This window comes from Fusarium flagelliforme, assembly GCF_020744385.1.
Source record: "Fusarium flagelliforme strain FIESC 12 MPI-CAGE-AA-0113 chromosome Unknown B0J16scaffold_2, whole genome shotgun sequence".
NCBI classification, from domain to species: domain Eukaryota; kingdom Fungi; phylum Ascomycota; class Sordariomycetes; order Hypocreales; family Nectriaceae; genus Fusarium; species Fusarium flagelliforme.
In genome coordinates this window covers 3,230,627-3,251,278 of record NW_025763504.1, presented here as the reverse complement: position 1 = coordinate 3,251,278, position 20,652 = coordinate 3,230,627, and the positions used below count along the sequence as shown (strand labels likewise).

General features: G+C 48.3%; 5 protein-coding genes and 1 non-coding gene across 6 annotated transcripts; 2 read left to right on the top strand and 4 right to left on the bottom strand.

The window, feature by feature from the left end:
• Positions 1 to 1,502: 1,502 nt before the first annotated feature.
• On the bottom strand, positions 1,503 to 2,420 carry B0J16DRAFT_368991 (trypsin-like cysteine/serine peptidase domain-containing protein; the record flags this gene model as incomplete). Its single annotated transcript, XM_046130246.1, has 2 exons — positions 1,832 to 2,420; positions 1,503 to 1,784 (listed from the first exon to the last, which is right to left on the bottom strand). The coding sequence occupies exons 1-2, from the start codon at positions 2,363 to 2,365 to the stop codon at positions 1,503 to 1,505; spliced, it is 816 nt and encodes a 271-aa protein (XP_045986703.1). The 5' UTR covers positions 2,366 to 2,420.
• Positions 2,421 to 4,532: 2,112 nt separating this feature from the next.
• B0J16DRAFT_t86 lies at positions 4,533 to 4,617 on the top strand. Its single transcript has one exon. It is a non-coding gene; the product is annotated as a tRNA-Lys (tRNA).
• A 3,681-nt stretch (positions 4,618 to 8,298) lies between these two features.
• On the top strand, positions 8,299 to 12,250 carry B0J16DRAFT_262072 (Ca2+ ATPase; the record flags this gene model as incomplete). The annotated part of the gene is made up of 3 exons (XM_046123294.1): positions 8,299 to 8,449; positions 8,477 to 9,676; positions 9,723 to 12,250. The coding sequence occupies 3 exons, from the start codon at positions 8,299 to 8,301 to the stop codon at positions 12,248 to 12,250; spliced, it is 3,879 nt and encodes a 1,292-aa protein (XP_045986702.1).
• A 996-nt stretch (positions 12,251 to 13,246) lies between these two features.
• On the bottom strand, positions 13,247 to 15,289 carry B0J16DRAFT_411463 (uncharacterized protein; the record flags this gene model as incomplete). The annotated part of the gene is made up of 1 exon (XM_046133237.1): positions 13,247 to 15,289. One exon carries the CDS (start codon positions 15,287 to 15,289, stop codon positions 13,247 to 13,249), a length of 2,043 nt encoding a protein of 680 aa, XP_045986701.1.
• A 1,270-nt stretch (positions 15,290 to 16,559) lies between these two features.
• B0J16DRAFT_333750 (uncharacterized protein) lies at positions 16,560 to 17,313 on the bottom strand. The gene has a single exon (XM_046126874.1). The coding sequence runs from the start codon at positions 17,257 to 17,259 to the stop codon at positions 16,585 to 16,587; it is 675 nt and encodes a 224-aa protein (XP_045986700.1). The 5' UTR covers positions 17,260 to 17,313; the 3' UTR covers positions 16,560 to 16,584.
• Positions 17,314 to 17,892: 579 nt separating this feature from the next.
• On the bottom strand, positions 17,893 to 20,356 carry B0J16DRAFT_300412 (Six-hairpin glycosidase-like protein; the record flags this gene model as incomplete). Its single annotated transcript, XM_046124560.1, has 3 exons — positions 20,157 to 20,356; positions 18,837 to 20,100; positions 17,893 to 18,790 (listed from the first exon to the last, which is right to left on the bottom strand). The coding sequence occupies exons 1-3, from the start codon at positions 20,326 to 20,328 to the stop codon at positions 17,893 to 17,895; spliced, it is 2,334 nt and encodes a 777-aa protein (XP_045986699.1). The 5' UTR covers positions 20,329 to 20,356.
• Between the last annotated feature and the right edge of the window lie 296 nt (positions 20,357 to 20,652).

The window sequence follows — 20,652 nt, the reverse complement described above, 5'->3', positions numbered from 1 at the left end:
GGGAAAGAAATGGATGTCATAGAGGATGACGATCGCGAGGAAATGGCTTTAAAAACAATGACCTGCGCCGAGTCAAACAGGTTATAAGACCATCATTCACTACATCTATCATCATGACTTCAATGGTCACTATACCCATCATCTCCGATGTTCCAGACCCTGACTCCAAGCCCTCATGATCATCCCACAAGATGGGCATCATGATTGAGATACTCCTGCCTTGAACCCGCCCCTTTAGATGGCGCAGAGACACCATCGACTACGAGGCCTCCGATTCTAAACTTCAAGCCTCTCGTCCTCCCCGACTTCGTATCAGGGTCTCCCACACCAGACACAACTTGATGGTTGCCAGTATGGTACCCATGCTACGCCAGTTAATTCACAAACTATGGTTTGAACTGTACAACTTACAAACTGATCTTCCAAAAGCTCAAATAGTGGCTTGGATGATGCCATGCAGATAATGCCTTCAAGCGTCAATCTCCATACTGAGAGAATTGTGCAAGGAGACAGACGAAAATCCAAGTTAACTCAACAGTGAACGGCTTGATTTAATCATGTCTGGAGCTCCTCGCCCGATGAAGTTATTGGAGGAGGCAATTTGAGCTGAAAGCAGATGTACCTGAAACAAAGTTCAAAGACCTTCCCATAGTATTGGGCAGTTGTTGTACTCTGGCATTATGATTGTTAAGGTTTTCATCGCCAAAGCTTCACATTCCACGCGCCATGACCCCAGGTTAAACTTCATGGCCCGACCCTAATCATAAACTTCGGGATGGTGTACAGGAGAAGGGTCGCGACTGTAACATGAGCATCAGGCCAAGGGGTCTGGAGCGTCGATCTAGCCATGGTCTTCAACTCTCAAGCCAATAGTGCCCTTTGTGTGAGCAGCCGTGGTGATTATGACGCGTGAATGCTGGCTTCAGGAGGTCTGGACTTCAGAGATGAGGAAGTGCAGTGCTCTGGAGCAAGCGCTTGATGCAATGCCCTCTAGCTATTGGTCTCTCTTGGTCCTGACATACCATTGCGCCATCCCACACGGCATACTTGAAGGACTCTAGTCAGGATAGCCCAACTTTGGTAGACGGTCAGGACTTGAAGGGATGCGACCATGTCTGAATCTGGCTTGCCGCGCCCACAGCGCGCTCTTCGTGGAAATGAAGTGCAATGGAAGGCTATTCGCCCCTTACTCATGCACTAACTGCATGCTAAGCCGGTCTAGAAACCTGAAGTTGGCCTTTCTTTCGCCCCTTTTCGAATGAACTACTGTGTTCTTGCGTCTCGTCACGTCACGTGCGAACGAATGTTTATTAGTGTAACCTTGAACCATCTCCAGTGAGATTTTGACATTAAACTTCTTACACAGAGAAAAAGAACTTTCCTCCGGCTACCTTTGTCACCCAATACAAAGGTCACTGGCCGGTCCCAACCCAAATGAAATCTCTCTATCTGACAAAGATAGTACAAAAGATTGGGGGATATCCAGTAGCGAGCAACCAAGGCTAAGGATACCTGTGTCTCGCCATGGCGACAAGCTCCGTTAAATGATTTCCCCCAGCAAAGACTGTGCCCCTGTGGCTATGGCTATGGCTCATAACACCATACTGCCAACCTACACCGTTCTCCACTGTATACAAAGGCCCACCAGACTGGCCTTTGTCAGCATCCGCATCAGTGCCTATGAGAGCATCTTGGCCATCACAATGATAACACCCCGTCACTGAGATACCATTCTGATGGATACGCTGCATTTTGTGATTCATGACAGGAAAGCCAGCGTTTTCCTATCTTATTAGTACGTTAATCATGAGATGGTCACTGGTAGACTTACAAATTTAGGCGAGTGCATTTGACTCTCGCAGTCGAACGACCGAATTCCCAAATACCCAACTGGCTCGAATATGGGCCGATCGAGCACCAAAACCGCGAAGTCGTCCTTCAGCGTATCACAAGCCTGAGTCTTCTGAAGCATCAGGATATCAATCATGCTTGCACTCCCACCGTGATAGCGGTATCGCATACGCTTGTTCTTATGCTTCTTGGGGATGCAATGCCTCGCTGTCAAGAGATGCCGAGGACCAACGACGGTAACTGTGCAGCTGACCCCAGTGAAACTTAGCTGCTGGATGGCGCTGAAGGGGTATTGGGTCGAGGGCCATGGATGTCTGCTCTCTTCTCCGTATACGTCGCGCTTATGGAGAGGGGCGAGGGACGGGACGGTGTGGTTTCTGTAGGGCGCTAGGTCTGAGATGGACAGGACGGTGATGTTGGGAGCGGGGCCGAGGTCTGAGACGGGGGCTGGAGATACGGTGCTGACCAAAGCCATGATGGCTAAGGTGGTGTGGTGTTTGAAGTCGAGGAGCATGGTGGTTAGATCTCAAGAAGTGTTTGACCTGCGAGGGATCAATAGAGATGGGAAGCGGATGGGAGAACGCTGAATTTATGGGAGTTGCTATTTAAATTTTTTATTTGAGTGATGCTCTTAGACTTTGGATTCTGCCATAGTTAATCAAGATTGCTTCCTCTCTTGCATTAGGCCTCTGTCAATATTTTAATTTCGCGAAAAGTATCATTGTATTTTATCTCAACGCGTACTAGTATGACATTTCTTCTCACATCTACACTGGGAGCTCCATTGCACAGTCAACTTGGTGATGACTCGCCGCTATTCATGATATTACCGGCTTGCATTAAATAGGTGCTACATCTTATCAGTTATGGGACTGTTCGGTGGTCGGTAATAAGCCTCGTAGGAGGCCTTTAACTACAGCAAACTATGTTATGCCTTCGTGCACTTCTTCTCGTGGACCCTCACAGGCTGTGTAAAGTCAAGGACGGATTTTCTTGTTATAAAGTTTACCTTGAAGGACTCACATGACAAGAAAAAATCCCAACTCTAATCTTATTACAATCTTCCAGGCAGCAGGTCGTCGATGAAATGTTCTGCGCTTTACCAAGGTTTGCACCCTCGATCATCAAGTCAAGTTCACGTCTTCTTTACTCTAACATTTGGTGTTCAAAGCATTATATTTACGTCTGTATGCTAAAGCCGCATGTGAGGATAGAAACCTCGTTACCCCATTCGCCCACGCCAAATCTTGATAGCCCCATGCTCCTTGTTCATCCACTTCGCGGCTCCATCAAGATCACACCTGCGTCTTGCAGATGCGTCTGCAAATCAAAATTTTGGGACATCTCCGTGTCGATCACCAAAGTCACCGTAACGGAGCCGCTGTTTTGTTCGTGAAGGGGGATATGTGGGCTCGAATATTGAAGCTTCGGGCCGGAAGGACACAGTACAAACAACGCACGCACAAACTCGTCATGGTTGTCGATAAGGTTGATTTGAACCTCGTATATGTAGGTCCCATAGGTTTTGTTGTTGGACTCGGAAGATGAACCTGCAGCCATTTTAGTTGGTTGTAGTTGTTTTTTGGGTGCGTCTAGATGTGGATGGTTGGTAGTATTGCTGAAGCTGTGTTGCTTGTGTTGGATGATTTTCTTAGGCTAGGTAGTGTTGCTGGTCTGTACATATACTGCGATCGTTGCTGTTTGTGATTCTGATTGTGTGAATAGCCACGAGGCAATCACTACCATTTGGAGTTCTTTGCAGTGAGTTGATGCTGTAGGAGTGATGCACCCACCTTGAGACGCCATGACAATCTGATTTGTATGGACCGTGATGCTTGTCAAATATGTTATGCTTGCTCTGATTCTCGTTTCTTGGTGATGTTGAAGGCAAAGGTTTGTGGAAAGAGACAAGTAACCCCCCATTCACTGAGCTCGTCACTCATCTATGCACTACGTGAATTCACCTGCCTCAGTCGCTCTTGCCCCCTGACAGCCATACCCGAGACCTGCCGCAGTTACAGCTGGGGCTTGACGATATGACCAGGGAGTAAAGTACAGGTCAGGTTTGTGAAATGAGTAGTTGAGTCTATACGTATGAGAACTGACAAAGATTACCGAAAGGAGAAGACTTGACTCTGTTGAGTATCAGCATGATATGGGCAAATGAGTACAGTAATGTTTACTAATTGGCTGCACTACGACCCGACACGGCAAAAGACTGTAGAAGAGAAGCCTTAATACTACCAGGATATTCATGAATTTATCGTTGTAATTCTTGCTGCCAAAGAGGACCATTGGGTATCTTCAAAGTACCATCCTAACGGTTCATCATAGATATATACCAGTGCATTATTGTCTTCCAGTAGCCTTTCTGGAGCATCTCTATCGAAGCCCGATTCCTCCAGCTGTAGAGTAGTATCATTGCAATGGTTCTGGTGCGGATCCAGATGGTGTGATGTGTGTATATACCTCGTCCAACAGATTGATTGAAGGAACCCAGCAAATCACCGTTGGAAGTTCTCGATATGAAGCTATCTCCCAGTCCGAGATGAACGAAAGCCAGCAGGATCATTGTGCCCAGCCCAAAGGGCAATCCAATGACAAGGTTGAGGCATCAAGGGGAGATAGTCTACATATACTGAAATATTCAACACCCTGTCAACAATAAAAAACGCCCTCAAGCCCGGGTGACGCAATTGGTTAGCGTGTCAGACTTTTACGAACAAGTGAATCTGAAAGTTACGGGTTCGAGTCCCGTCTCGGGCGTTCCTTTTTTCACCTTTTTACCATCCTGCAAATGATCCTGAGATTGAGAGGAATTGATTCTGACTACTTTTGACTCGATGCGACATCTGTAGCGTGAGCTACGGTCGATCGAAGTTGTGTGTTCTGGAGTGCGCCACGATGCAGCCACCTACGCCACACCCGTATGATTAGTCATCGGTCGGCGTCCTCCCCGCCATGACCATGGATGGAAAAATGCAAACGATGATGATTTTGATATCACAATAGCTTCGTTCGTTGTTCTCTAGATCACTCATTGTGGTACTGATCCAGTTGCCTATTGCGAATTTGGATACTGGCGGTGGGACCAAGTGTCATGGTCACGGTGCAGCTGCAAAAAGACATATGGTGGATTGTTCATGGTACAGATACTATGTGGTTCTTCGATATTGACTTTTTGGGTTCCGATATGTTGTCACGAACAATAGCATTCCAGGTCAAGGAACGAAACGTCAACATCAACTACCTTTGAGTAAGAACTTAGAGTTCCAAGACGTCGCAACATCGCGAACATATTAACTCCAAAACGGCAGGAACATCAATGACTGGATTTAATCAAGTACTGATAACATTATTTCTTGAGTTTCTCACCTTTTAGAAACCCCAATCGTCAATACTTGGGAAGTTTCAACAACGTCTCACCAATAGCTGACAAGACGGCATTCTGCTACCGTGGAGATTTCAAACGCCTCCAATATTGAGGCAAGACTTGTATCGTAGTTTCTGCCAGTCTCCTGAGAACATCCATCGTTAACACATGTCATCTCGATCTCGAAAATTCTACTCTCACCACTTGGCTCATACGCGCCTGAGGCTTTGTTCATTCCACGCGTCCTGCTTCGCCATTGCCACATCCCAAAAGTCTGAACGCAGTCAAGCATACCTGGCCCCAGATCTAGACTTGGCCGCAACTTCCTCCGTGTCTAAGCTTTTTTTTCATGTCATGTGGATCAGTTACAGCCTCCCTTAGCTCGATGACTTGCTGTCCTCACCTCTGGTGTATCCTTGGAAACAGACTTTTATCTATCAAACAAAGACTGCCATAGGGCTAGGCTGACTTTCTGTTACACTCGCTGAGCCACATCGTATTCGGCGGATCTATCATGATACCAATCCAGATGACTAGCAAAATCTCAGCTAAGCATGGTAATAACACTGCCTGGACACGTTACCTACAAGCCCCAAACTACTCCATCATCACCATAAGAATCCCCGTCCTTCCTAAACACATACGTAGTGGAGGCAATAATTACGAAACATTTCCATCGGAAAAGCTGAGTCTAGAGCACGCACAAGAGGCCTCTTTTGCTGCGCCACACTAAGCTAGAGTGTGGCGTCTGTGCAGTGGCGCATTACCCTGAGGTTATCACGATCCGTGAGTAAAACCGAAAACTCGGGTCACCCGATGACAGGCATGAAGGCGAAAGACACAGTTGTGCTGCCGTAATTGAGCCAACATGGGCACGTTCATGATTGTTGAGTCATTGAAAGGGGTTCGAGTAAAATTGCCGTGGTGATACCTACAGGGTAGCTTTGACAACGATTCTAGGTTAACCTTTTCCATCATTTCCGTCCTGGATTTACAAAGTAACATTTAATTCTAAAACGACGTTCACATGCGAATGGACCATCTCACAGTGTAGTTTTGAGGGAAAAGAAGGGAAAAGAAATAACAATACCGCGCTCAACAGCCAATTAACGCGCATGATTAATCCCGATAAAGCACACAATCATGTCCCAGCAAACGGGCTATGCGTATCTCGTTCAATTTGCTATCTTGAACTTTATCCAATCGGCAATACTCTTCTCCCGTCAATCCCGATGACAAAGAAAAGAGCGTCGCGTCGTCCAACTCTACAGTCCTGCGACGCGTCAAATGAGCCTCATCTGTCACCAGGGAACCGTGGCCTCCGGAGACCACAGGTTAACCTTAACGGAGGCCCATACAACTAGGCCGTCAAAATAATGGATCCTGAGTGCCACTCTAGGCTAGCACAGGATGACCAAATTATTTCGTCTCTCTCACTCTCGGCAGTCAATTGTTCTAACATCCGGACGAGGCCATGGACTTCCTCGGTTGAAGCCATCGCCACAAGTCAATATCGCATGAATCATCCAATCTTTTCGACGCCCATCTCAACAAACCAGGCAACACTGCCTCAACACTGCCCCAAAGTATCCCCTATTCTCAAATTCCAATTTGTTCTCCTTCTCAATAGAGCAAAGTCTTAACTTGTCCCATCAAAATCCCCTCGGCTTCGGACTCACTATACCGTACGGAGCACCGCCGGCTGTTCAAAAAGTCCTCACTGACGTCATGAATGCCAAGCAAGGAAAACAACACCGACCGACCGACCTCAGGCAAATAAACCGAACCACACCAGTTATGCAGCCAAAATTAAGCTTATCCGGGGTCGGCATTCAATTACGGTACAATACGGTAAGACTGAAAGAAATTATGATGGTTGCATATCTATGGAATCTAATTAATTTGAGCATTGACCATCAATGAATGTTATGGTCGGATCGTGATTTGTTATTTCGCAGCACAGCCTGGAAGGGATTATTGGGTTCCGGGTCTTGGCATCGGGAGGACTGAAATGAAGAGGTGCTGAAATGGCCAAGCTTTGAGAGCCGTGTTGCCAAGATCTAACGGGAAGCGCCCGATGCAACAGTCTCTAAACAGTCTCACGATCTGAGCACTCTCAAGGTTCTGACGATACGATAAATGCTACTCAATGACTTGTTTTCTTTCGCATCGTGACATTCATTGTACAGCACACCCTCACGCACAGATCTGGTGATGAGTTGGTAATGGCTTCACTCGGTAGCGAACCAATCCTGTTTGCACACATCCACTCACGCTTCTACTGGTCCAAAAAGTCAACGAGTGGGCCGATCGACAAAGGGGCTATGCGAGCGCAAAAGAACACGGCAGGAGGGAATTGTCATGTCACAAGGAGTCTGTCACAGGCTGAGAGTATTTCCCTCTGTCAACTTTAAAATATGGTCCGCAGGATAATCGCCTCCATTGCGCCCCCTTTTTCGGGCCAACGTATTCACAGGGGGATTGTTGTGAAGAGGGAGATCTAGCGTGGATGGACAGCATTAAGCTTAAAAACGAGGCTTGGTGGATGACGGAATGGAGTCGTTTTAGTGGAGTTGGTGCTGTGGGGTTTCCGTAGAGATGGAGATTAAGATTGGTTGGGTGTCTCTTGTTTTGTGATTTGGGACATGGGCGGTTAGGGAAAGCTTGGCATAAAGCCTGATAAAGAGCAGCACACCTCCTCAGTTTCAGTACTTCCGTACAGTAGTCATCTCGAGTCTTGTATTACGTCAAGAGATGATTTCAGTGCACAACTCAGGATACTGTACTCTGAGGTAAGCACTTACTACTTGGCCAGAGATTCAAGGACTCTGAGTCCCCCTGTTCGTATAGTAACCGCCAAGGTCTAGCTCGTTTTGCACCATTTCCCTCTGCCCATCTTCCACCCAATCACACCACTGCTAAGGGTCTTGGCGGACCTCGTGGCTGTGGCTGTGTAGACAAAGTGTATTTTCGCCCCGAACAAGGGTAGATAATCTTGGCTTTTCTCCCCTTCTTTCTCTTCTCTCATCATCAATTCGATATTGGAAAAGTAATTTTCTGAAAGAGTTTCCAAGATGGACTCAGATCCTGCGGCAAGACGCCCAAGGGCTCCAACAATCACGGTTGACACTGCTGCCGTTGACACAAACGAACCCGGTAAAGCTCCAGTGCGATCCGCCCCAATTTCCAGCACCTTACCGCCTAAAACATCACCGCTGGAACACCGTTACTAACAGCCTTCAGGAACAACAGAATCCATCAACGCCTCTCCATCGCCGTTAGATGACACAAACACACTCGCAGTCCCAATAAATAAATCACGCGCTGGATCATGGGCTTCAACATCACCATCTACAAAAGTCGGCACCGATCACGAACAAATGCATCGCGAAGTCGAAGCCCTTCGAAAGGGCGACCAGCAGGAGATCCTCAAGGCAGATCCCGGTGAGGAAGCGCAGTTTCACGTTGAGAACAACCCGTTCGCTTTTTCGCCTGGACAGCTTTCGAAACTCATCAATCCTAAGAATTTGGCCGCGTTTGTCGCGCTTGGAGGATTGCCTGGTCTTGAGAAGGGTTTGAGGACGGATGCAAAGGCCGGATTGAGCCCCGATGAAGGAAAGCTGAGAGATCATGTTTCTTTTGAGGAGGCTACTGCTACGAAAGAGGGTTTCAAGGCTTCACCGACAGAAGATGTGCTACCAACGACCGAGGTTAATGATGATGGCCATGTTGCCAAAGACGCCTTTCCCGATCGCAAGCGAGTCTACGGCTCCAACCGTCTTCCCGAACCGAAAGCCAAATCCTTCTTCCAACTCGCCTGGATCGCCCTTCAGGATCACGTTCTCATTCTCCTTTGCATTGCGGCAGTCGTATCTCTAGCGTTAGGGCTTTACCAAACATTCGGCGCGACACATCACGAAGGTGCCAAGGTCGAGTGGGTCGAAGGTGTGGCCATCATCGTTGCCATCACCATTGTCGTCGTCGTCGGCGCAGCGAATGATTGGCAGAAGGAGCGACAGTTCCAGAAGCTGAACCAGAAGAAGGAGGATCGTATCGTCAAGATTACACGCGCCGGAAAGCCCCAGAATATCTCCATTCACGATGTTCTTGTGGGTGATGTTATGCTTCTTGAGCCTGGTGATGTTATTCCTGTTGATGGCGTGTTCATCTCAGGCCACAATCTCAGCTGTGATGAGAGTTCTGCTACTGGAGAGTCGGACCTTATCAAGAAGGTTCCTGCTGATCAGGTTCTTCACGCTTTGTTGAATGAGCCTACGCCGCAGCTCAAGAAGCTTGATCCTTTCATTGTCTCTGGAGCAAAGGTTCTTGATGGTGTCGGAACGTTCCTCGTCACAGCTGTTGGAGAGCAATCTAGCTATGGAAAGACAATGATGTCTCTCCGTGACGATCCCGGCCTGACACCTCTCCAAGCAAAGCTCAACCTCCTCGCCGGTAAGTACCATCACCACCTCTCCAAGTACTATGCTAACAATCACAGGCTACATCGCCAAGCTCGGTTCCTTGGCTGGTGGTCTTCTCTTCCTCGTCCTGTTCATCATGTTCCTTGTTGGCCTCCGCAACAGCACCGACTCAGGTGAACAGAAGGGCCAAGCCTTTCTCCAAATCCTGATCACAGCCATCACTGTCATTGTCGTCGCCGTTCCAGAAGGTCTTCCTCTCGCCGTTACCCTGTCTCTTGCCTTCGCGACAAAGAAGATGACACGTGAGAATAACTTGGTCCGACATCTCCAGTCTTGTGAGGTTATGGGTAACGCTACGGTTATTTGTTCCGACAAGACCGGTACTCTGACGGAGAACGTCATGACCGTCGTCGCTGGCTCTTTGGGTCTTCGAGGACGTTTCTCTTTTGGCGATTCTTCTCTTGACCAGTCTGAGTCAACACCCTCAACACCTACCGAGAAGAACGACACCCTCCCTCTCAACGCTTTCTCGGAGAAGCTCGACCCTGAGTACAAGGATCTTCTCAAGACTGCCGTCACCGTAAACACAACCGCCTTCGAGGACGATACATCCTTCGTCGGCACCAAGACCGAAACCGCTCTTCTCGACTGGGCTCGTCGCTACCTCGGCCTTGGCCCTCTGGCAATTGAACGCTCCAACCATCCCGTCTCGCAGATGTTCCCCTTCAATTCTCAGCGCAAGTGCATGGGTGCCGTTGTCCAAATCCCCGGCCCAACAAAGGATAAGCCTAAGCATCGTCTGTTTATCAAGGGTGCTTCCGAAATTGTCCTTGGCGAATGTACTACCGTTCTCGGCGATCCTACCCAAGGTACTTCCACCGAAGCGCTGTCGGACAACCACAAGGAAGGCCTTCGATCTCTCATCACTGGCTACGCCACCAACTCCCTGCGAACCATCGGTCTTGCATACCGCGATTTTGAGTCTTGGCCTCCTGTCCTTACCCTCCGCCCCGAGGATGAGGCTAACACCGAAATCGACCTGACCGACCTCGTGCACAACCTCACCTGGATGGGTGTCGTGGGTATCCAAGACCCTGTCCGCAAGGGTGTCCCCGAAGCCGTCACCGACTGTGGTATCGCTTCCGTCAACGTCAAGATGGTAACAGGTGACAACGTCGAAACCGCCCGCGCAATCGCTCTCAACTGTGGTATCCTCACTGAAGCCAACATGGTCGAACCCAACGCCGTCATGCAAGGTTCCGATTTCCGCAAGCTTACTGAATCTGAACGCTCAAACGTGGTAAGGAAGCTCCGTGTCCTTGCTCGTTCCAGCCCTGAAGATAAGCGTGTCCTCGTCAAGGCCTTGCGCGCACTAGGCGAGATCGTCGCTGTCACAGGTGACGGTACCAACGACGCTCCCGCTCTCAAGGCTGCTGACGTCGGTTTCTCAATGGGTATCACTGGAACAGAAGTCGCCAAGGAAGCTTCCGACATTATCCTCATGGATGACAACTTCTCTTCCATCGTCGTCGCACTTGGCTGGGGTCGCGCAATCAACGACTCTGTCAAGAAGTTCCTCCAGTTCCAACTCACTGTTAACATTACTGCTGTGGGTGTCACTTTTGTGTCCGCCGTATCAGACGATGAGCAAAAGTCCATTCTCAACGCCGTTCAACTTCTCTGGGTCAACCTCATCATGGATACCTTTGCCGCTCTTGCTCTCGCTACTGACCCTCCTACCGGAAGTCTTTTGCATCGTGAGCCTGAATCGCGTACTGCACCATTGATCACTATTACTATGTGGAAGATGATTATCGGACAATCCATCTACCAGCTCATTGTCTGTTTCGTTCTTTGGTTCGGTCGCGATCCTATTCTTGGATACAACGAGACTGAAGTCCGATCTCTGATCTTCAACATCTTCGTCTTTATGCAGATCTTCAAGCTTGTCAACTCTCGACGTATCGACAACAAGCTCAACATCTTCGAGGGTCTCCACCGCAACACTCTCTTCATGCTGATGATGACAATCATGGCAGCCGGCCAAGTCATCATTATCTTCTTTGGCGGCGCCGCCTTCGTGGTTACCCGTCTCAACGGTGTCCAATGGGGAATCTCTCTCGCCCTCGGATTCTTGTCTATTCCCGTTGGTGTTCTCATCCGTCTTTTCCCTGACGCCTGGTTCGCCTCCATTGTCGCAGTCTTCGCTAAGCTCTGGCCAAGCTGGATCCGCCTGTCCCGCAAGAAGGACGACGGCGACGAAGAATCTTCCGAGAAGCAACTGGAGGGTTACGACATGGACACCGCGCTGCTTGGCATCCGCGACGATCTTGAGTTCCTGAAGCGTGTTCGTGGTGGACGCATGACTGTTCTCAGCGACAAAATGGAACACTCCCGCGAGAAGATGCGCGAGAAGCTCCGCCGCAAGCGCTCTGACTCTCGACCCCGAAGCAAGATGCGCAGCCGTGGATCATCTAGGTCATCTAACAGACCACCTATCTCACCCATGATGTCGGTTGTTGGTATGCCTGGTATTGTGGCTGCTAGTATAGCAGGACTCCAACCTGGACAGAACGGCGAGAACCTCGAGACGCGACAGGCGTGAGGGTGCGATTGACATTATTTTATCTTGTTTCATAGTTCATTTTAGAGATTGGACGAGTGTGCTGCATTTGAGATTTGTAACAGTTCGACCGATCAGAGCAATCCTTCGTTTATAATTGTGCGAAATATAGATTCTGGAGTTGGTGGTACGGAACGTCAACCTGAGCGAAAAAACATTTATATATTAATAACGAAAAGAATGTGTGCATATCAATTTCATGGTGTCCGTCTCTGTCACTCAAGTGTCATTTGTCGCTAAAATGTTCGTGTCTCAGCCGCTCCGGCGAAGGCGTCCAAGAGTAGCGTCCAAACTATTGATTCTTAACTAAGGGCTCACCAATCGCTGACTGCTGAAGAACTTAATTCATGGATCTAGTTAGGGACTCAATTGAACTATTGGAACAACAAAGTCTGGAACAATGTAGATATTTATTCCTCCTTATCCCCACGATTCAGCGGTGTGGTTCAACCTCTGTCATCCCACTCAGTCACTCGTTAGCATTGCTGTCAAGATGAAGTCGACACTCATTCTTTCCGTACTCGTTTCGCTCAACGGCCCAGGGGCTTTTGCTGGTCCTTGTAAGTCTGTCAGCTCGCAGGCTACTCAGGCCATGTCTGTTACGACAGAGGAGTCTACTGCGATTGACGTGTCCACCAGTCTCGTGGCATCCGAGACTATTTCTGAATCACTTACTGCCCCTATTGCCGAGTCTTCTACTGCAGAGCCGAGCAACTCTACGATCTTGGCCAGCAGAAGCATTTCTAAGGCCATCGAACAAACAGAAAGAGGTAAATAGACTTACTAGATATGCTTATCAATGCTGCGATAGAGGTTGACACTCAATGGCGGATTCTTTACAACGCACTGCAGACGCAAGTTAGAGAAGGCAATGAAAAGAGGGGTAACGATCCCTTGATATTGTAAAGCCTATTTATTGCAAACAGTATTCTAATAGCTGTACCGATGATATTGATATGTCAAACTCCTTGCTGTGGCTTAAATAATTCTAATATGCACCCGAGAACCTTCTGGCAAGATGTAATCCTCCAAGTTGAAAGGTCTAGCTTGTTGAACCTGACGCGATCTGAAAGCAGAACCTGAACGAAACCTCGACGGCATAGTCCCAGCTCGAAGGACACAGAAACCAATTCTCTGGTATGTATTGGTGTCCACCCTTTTCAAAACAAGACACCCGTATTGCAGTCCCGTGGGATGAACAACCTCAGCAATCGGTGCACAAAAAACACGACTTCCAAAAGTGAGATCATCATCCTCAACGGTACAATCAGGCTTGAAGAAGCGTAGGGTTAGCAACGTTTCGAGGTTATGCACGCTCCATGTGACCCTCTCCTCAGGATCTGGGCAGATTTCACATGGGATTAACCCTGCTTTGACATCCAGAAATCCACTTCGGACTGCACCCGTTGGATCAGATGTTAAAGGCACACATGCAACTTCCAAAATTTCACAAGCTGGTTTGGGCTCCTCGTCAGAAGAGACAGGATGGCGTCCGTAAACACCAGTCCACCACCAACAACATTTCGCGTCAGTATCAAGCGAGGCCCAAGACCATGAAGGAGCACGGTATTGAGAAGGTCTAAAACCAACACCACCAGCTTCTGGAACATTGTTCATAAAAGCGTGATACCAACAGAGGTCATGAAGTAGCGAATCTTGCCAAAAACCTGCCAAGTAAACGCCACCTCTAACCTGCATGCGCTGTTGTGCCATACCCGATAATGCAGGAAGCTTATCAGCGGCATTGGTAAGCTGGCGACCTGTATAGCTGCTGATTACTTGCTCCCACCACACAAGCGCACCTTCAGGATCATCTGGAGGTGGTTTAGTCGCTCTCTCGATGAAATGATGTCTATGCCAGTTCGACTGCTGCCTTTCATCACGGTCTAATACACCGCAGCCACACGTGATACGCTCTGCACATCGCCACTCGAGATCAAACACTCCAAAGTGTAGAACGCGAGGTGGAAGGAGAAACTCTTGGAGAGTCCAGCCCCGTGTTTCCAACTCTGGGATTTTGTCTCCATAGTGGTTGAACTTCCACTCTCTGACGTATATTGATGCCTGGTTTCCGTCATCGGATATGACGTTCATATTGTAATCATCGACAGGATACTGAGAAAACATGCCACTGTCCATGTGGGTCGAGATATCGGCGGAGATTGTAAAATGGGAGTTTTGGTATGTCCTCGCCATGTTGGAGTTTTCATGAGCAAAGTCTTGCTTTGTAACTTCGAGCTCCTCAGATGTCATGCCTTCAAAGCTCTGTAATATGAATAAACTGTCGATCCAGAGATACTTAATGTCCATAGATCGGCATACGGTCACAGCATCTCGGAAGGTGGCAGGTAGCTCGTACCATTCGACTTTGTCCATGTGGCTCTGTACTGTTCGTGTTGTTGTTTTGAGCTGTTTGTGTTTGGGGTCTCCCCAGCGGTGACTCAGACAGACATATGGGTGCTCGTCCCCTTTAGTTTCAACCAGTCTGATAGGGCTCTCGGGGGCTCCGTCAACGGCAAGTAATCTCTTGGGCAACGAAACTTTTGTGACGCCAAGTTTTGGACAGGAGTGGCTGGAAAGACACTCAAACAGCCATTTCCGAGCGCGTTCAAGGCTTTCACTAGAGTCCGTATATCGGCCAACGCGGTACCTCCTCTCGAAATTGCGCCCTTCAACTTCCGCATCCTCGGGTCCTGCATGGTCCCTGTCCCTGAGAATTACGAGAGAGTAGTCATGCCCTGGAGCGTGAATGGTAAGATCGCCGTGGTTATATGAGAGACGTAATTCCTTGAGGATCGCCTTCTCACCGGTTTCATCCTTGAAGAAGGGCTCGGAAAGGCCAGGAAGTTGGCCTCTTATACATGCCAAGGCGATATCCTTGTAAAGACAGCACAGACGGCATGAGTCGGATGCCGCGTCCAGCTCAGGAAAGACGAAGCGGCCAGAACCTACTATCCTCAGATGAGGACATTCTAACTGGAGTGAGGGGTTGGATTCTTGTGCAGGTGCAGTATCAACCATCGCGGCAGACTTTCTTTCGATTTGACAGAGTTTGGGATGTGGTTATAAGTGACAAATATTACAGCAGGATATAGCAGGAATAGTTACGGTATCAACAAGTCGAAGATACCGCTATAGTGGTTTTAGTGTCGTTGGGCAGCAAAGCATCAGTTGTTCAAGCGCGGATTATCCTATGAGCGAAGATATATCGGGCCCTCTTCGCTTGTGAGGCTTGCGTGGCAGTTGCGATTGAGGAAGACTTTGTCATTTCAATGCAGCTTGCATTTCGCATCTGTGAGATTGAAAAGAACTGGGGAGCGCCATTTTCAGCCCCAAGCGGCAGGCGGACTCTCCAAGGTGAGACACTGACTGCAGGTCGATCCCCAGTTTTGGCACATGTTCCTCAATGAAAGAGCAACTGATTCGTTCAATTCTTATTCCGCCCCCACAGTTAGAAGACTGAAGACGCAAAAACGGCAAAAAAGCGATGATTGCATGCGTAATCAGTCACTGACTGTCTCTTGAAACGGCGGAAACTGCGGTTTTACACCGGCAAGTCCCCATAGAAACGGCAAGCAACATGGATGGCAGCCCGGACAGGGTCTTATGGCGGGGGTTCCGGGTGGCGGTTTTGGGTCTCGGCCACAAAACGCCAACCCAAACGTCAAAAAGTCCATGGGATTAATTTTCTAGGTCCATCAGAAACATCGCATCTATTTATATAGAACAGCAAACTATCCAGAACCCTTGATAGACAACCTGCCAGTCGTCTGGCAGACAGTATATTAAGACTGCTAATGTGTTACAGGTAGATCAGTTCAGTAGTACAAAAGAGCATGTCTTTCGCAAACAGCTTCAGTGACACGCCTTTACTAGTCTATGAATTCTCCGTCATGGCTCCCGTTGACTGCTTGTTTAACTATAGCGATAATACTTTTGCTCATATACCACTGTTCCTCCTACCCTTATTCCTATAGCCTTTAGGTCGACTAGATATGAGGTTAACCTTCGTGTTACGTCAAGCTCTTCGAAGAAGATGACCCCTATAAGCACCGCAGTTAGTCTACAGAGCTACCCTTAATCAACGAAAAAAGGAAATTATCTGTCCAAGTCACAATGCTGCTCAGTACTAATAGCACTAGAAATAAGTCTATCTGAAAGAATATCCATTGCACTAATTTCCTATCATCGCATCTCAACTATCATCCAGATCCAGGTATAGATATCTCTATGCAAAGTTCCCACTTGGGATTCGTGTCGTTTACAGCCCCGTCCGCTCAGATGCAACCCTTTTCAAGTCCAGCTCGTAGGGCATCTTAAAAGAACATCTTAGCTCTTTCTCTTCTTTCTTTCCGGATGTTCCTCAAGACCTTTTGGCCCGGGGTTAGCTCTAGCTTACGCGTCTTCTCAACACGACTAGGACGGCTGTGGAGGCTGTGGGGATGACTCGGTTTTCTACCACCAGGATTCTGCATCTCGTAGTCTTGTTGCGGTGTGAACTCTGTGAGTGGCGGTCGCTTCACTACTCGGCGGAAGAAGTCGGGGGTTGGTCTTCTCTCCGGTTTTGGTCGCGCGATGTTTGGTGATGGAGATGAAGAGTTCTTCGGACCAGCAGGAGGAGTATCGATAGAAGCAGAGCCAATTGGCGTCTGTCTAAATCCCTCTGAACCTTTCTTCATCCGAAGGATCTCTGCCTCGAGATCGCCCATCAACTCTTCAAATTTCGGCTTCAGGCAATGGTTCCGAGGAAGGCATCCTGCACTCTGTTCAAGAAGTTGGCAGGATTCAGAAAGTTGGACAAGTGATTCATCTTCATCAGGGGAGTTGGGAGACTCCGACATTGTGAAATCCATACTGTTCCAGATCACCGTACAGATAAGAATGTACCCTTTCGTCTCGAATGCGGCAATGTAGGTAAAAGATGGGCCAGTAGGGTTGAGATGATGGTGAAGATGGGAATAACCCAACTGTCGGAGAGGAGAGAAGCTCATGGTAGAAGTATGAAAAATGAATGATTGAAGGTTTGATAGGTTAAGGAACAAAAGATGGATAGGTTAATTACCAAAGGAGCAATAAGTTAATGATACTAGTTGAAACGGAGTTGGAGGCAAGAGTATGGGCAAGTTAATCTCGTGAACAACAAGAGTATGAAGACCTTTATTCAATTCTTGACCATAACGATTCATGGGAAAGTCATATGGAAGGCTTCATACAGGGGTCCGGTCAATGGAATAGAGCCACAACTGCTGTGGCGTTCAAGGCGTCGACATAAGACTCAAAGAAAATTGTGACCTTCTCTGACAGGTCATACTCTAGCACAGGGAAGTTCATTCTAGAAGGCATTCGATAATTCTGTTTCTTTGTTCATAGGTACATGTTTCTTCACTGTGGTTGATGTGAAATTCTTAACCCTGCGATAAGGCAGTAAGATTCCTTTGTCCTCCAAGGTTTCGCTATGCAACAACAGGCAGGCAGAAATACGGTGAGGTGCAAAAAAAGGGGCATGACTTCACCTAGTCAAACGGCAAGTATTGAAGATATTAGCCTTTAATTCTTTGTTTGTAGCTTAAAGTTACTGCAGAGAAAGGTGTCCTTCCACATTGTCCTATTACTAGCCATTACCTCTACCCCTGTCCAACAATGACATCTCCCTTACGGGACTTAGGCAGAACCACAAGCTCCTCCACTTTACCCTCCTTCACCGTTCCTTCAACAGTAGTATTCTTTGGCGCCCAGACCTTAAACCTAACATCCCAGCTCTCCGGCCAAGCAGCAAGCAGCCTAATATCATCCTCCACGAAAGTCTGCACAAGCTGTTCCTGCAAGCCAATAGCTGCAGCACCATAATGGTTCAGATCAGGCGTCCAGTCAAAGTTGGGACCCTTGAAGATTGGGAACTTGCACACCTTGCTTGGCGCATACCGCTCTTCGGTCATGGCTGTTGCATTGGCTGTGAAACCCATGCGCGCGAGCCAGATGACGTCCTGCTTCCACCCGTTGTTACCATGGTAGATCACTGTTTCCGTGTCGTAGAGATACGTATTTTTGGCGATGGTGAGGTTGGGCAGACCGAGACCGTACTCGGGCCACGGGAAGACGAGGTAGAGTTGAGGGACTTCGCTGTTTTGGACGCGGGTGTAGGCTTCTGCCGGGGCAATGCAGGTGTGGCCATTTTGTTCGCGGAATGTGTTGGCGGGGATCTTGCCGAGGTATTTCTGGTAGTAAGTCTTGTTTTGAAGGGCGAATTCATCCACGATGAGTAGATCCTTGATAACTTGGCGCAAACCTGCGAGGGTGGAGACAGGGTTGTATGCCTCTTTGTAGGTTTCCGCTGCTGAGCCAGGATAGATGACTAGGGATTCATTTCCAGCCATGCCAGTTAATGGCCAAGGGTTGCGCTTGAGCATTTCTCTCGTGTAGTACTTGTCAAACCAGGCGAGTTGGTACTCAATGAATTCAAGGTAAGGCTTGACGTCGTAGCCTGAATAGATGTTTGCCTGGAGGATCATGTCGGCAAATTCACTACATCAATTAGTCATGTTCCACAAAGCTCAGAAAAAGCACTTACTTGGCAGTATCCTGCATATGATTCAACCAAACGTTCCACAACTCTCCATCAGGAAAGAAATCCGGTCGTGGCGTATTCGCATCATCATCATACCACTGCGCATCATACTCAAAGACATTCGACAAACCAGTGTTATCGATCTGCTCCAAGAAGAAGGCAGCATCAAGTTCCTGGTAGACCTGTCCCCTCAAAACAGCATTGGGGGTAATTCGCTTATAAAAGTCAAATTGCTGTGTCATGACATCAAAGTCTCCCGACCTAAGCAGCGGCCAGTACAACAGACGTTGGTTTTGAGCGGTGAATGTGCCGCCGCCCCAGCGTCGGTGGTCTGGTGTGTATGGTCGGTATGGGTTGACGAAGACAGGGTCAAAAGTCCAGAGACCGCCATTGAATTTCGTTGGCCAGGATGATTTGGCGTTGCAGCCCATGAGGAAGCGCCACAGCTGGTAGTTTTTGCCAACCTGGAAACCTGCGTCCTTTACACCCTTGTCTTCGTTTATGATGATGTATGAGCGGGCCCAATATTCGTGCCACCAGGTCAGAGTAGTTTCCTGTGTGTTTTTGACGGCTGATTTGATGACGTTCTTGAGGCCCTTGTACCACTCATCATGACTCTTGGTCTGAGCTTGGTACATAGAGAGTGCGATCTTGAACGACTTTCTGGGTGCCTTGGTCTCGAGGTTCCAAGCTTTGTAAGTTGTGTTAACATAGTGGCCATCGGTGATGTCGCCAGGCTTGAGTTGTTCAGAGTGGACAAAGATGCCGAATTCGTTCCCGCGCATGGGATTGTACATCTCATCAGCATACTTCTCTAGCTTCTGCTGCTTAATCTGAAAGTCCCACAAATCAAGCTTCTCGTTTCGATGGCTCATAAGTACGCCATTCTCATAGAAATCAATCTTATCAGCATGGGTAGTACCATTGGCGACCTTCGAAGTATAAATGCCCCAAGAACCCTGATTGCGCTCTTCGCTGACCATAGATAGGTCCTTGAAGCGCCAGTTCTCATAAGCGACACCGACAGAAATCTTCTCAGGGCTGTCAACTTCGATGTGTACGACAGGGTTGAAGACATCGACCCAGATCTTTGCAGTTGCATTGTCTCTGCCGGTGTATTTGACATAGCCATCGTTAAGGATAAGTCTCTGTTCGAAAGAATCTTCGAAGGGGTTAGGGTCAAAGGACAGTCTGACACGACCAAGCTTAAGAAGAGCGTTGTTCTCGTCGAAAGTGCCGCTCTTGGCGACGTACATGAGAATTGTGCCTGTGGTCGAAGTGTTAGTAATGGGATACGAATGGGACCGTCGGAAGCAAGCTTACTATTCTCATACCATGTGTTCAGACCAATATCGCCACCACCAAGAGGCATAGAATCCGCCGAGCCGTTAACTCCAGGCTTGTTCCAGACGACATCGTATGAGGATGGAAGTGTAGCTGACACAGATGTGCAGCAGAGAGCAAGGGCAGGTAAAGCCCCGCCGAAGAACTTCATGATGGCCACTCTTAGACTTGAGATTGCGAGTAAGCTACCTCCACCAGCCCAACCTCACGAGACGTCGATGGCTGGGTATTATATAGCTCCCTACGGCTATAACGTCACGACCCTGAACTTCGATCACCCCACTGAAAGGTATCCATCGTTACCCCGCGAAGCTATCATAACGTAGGAACTCAGGTGGATTCAACCCCAGCATAGTAAAGATTGAGCTAGCAAACAACAAAGGAATAATTATTCAGTCAATCCAAACCAGTTTATGCTACCTTTTTGCGGGTCTCATCAGGCCGTTGAAGCTTTATTTTTGCACCTACGATAGCG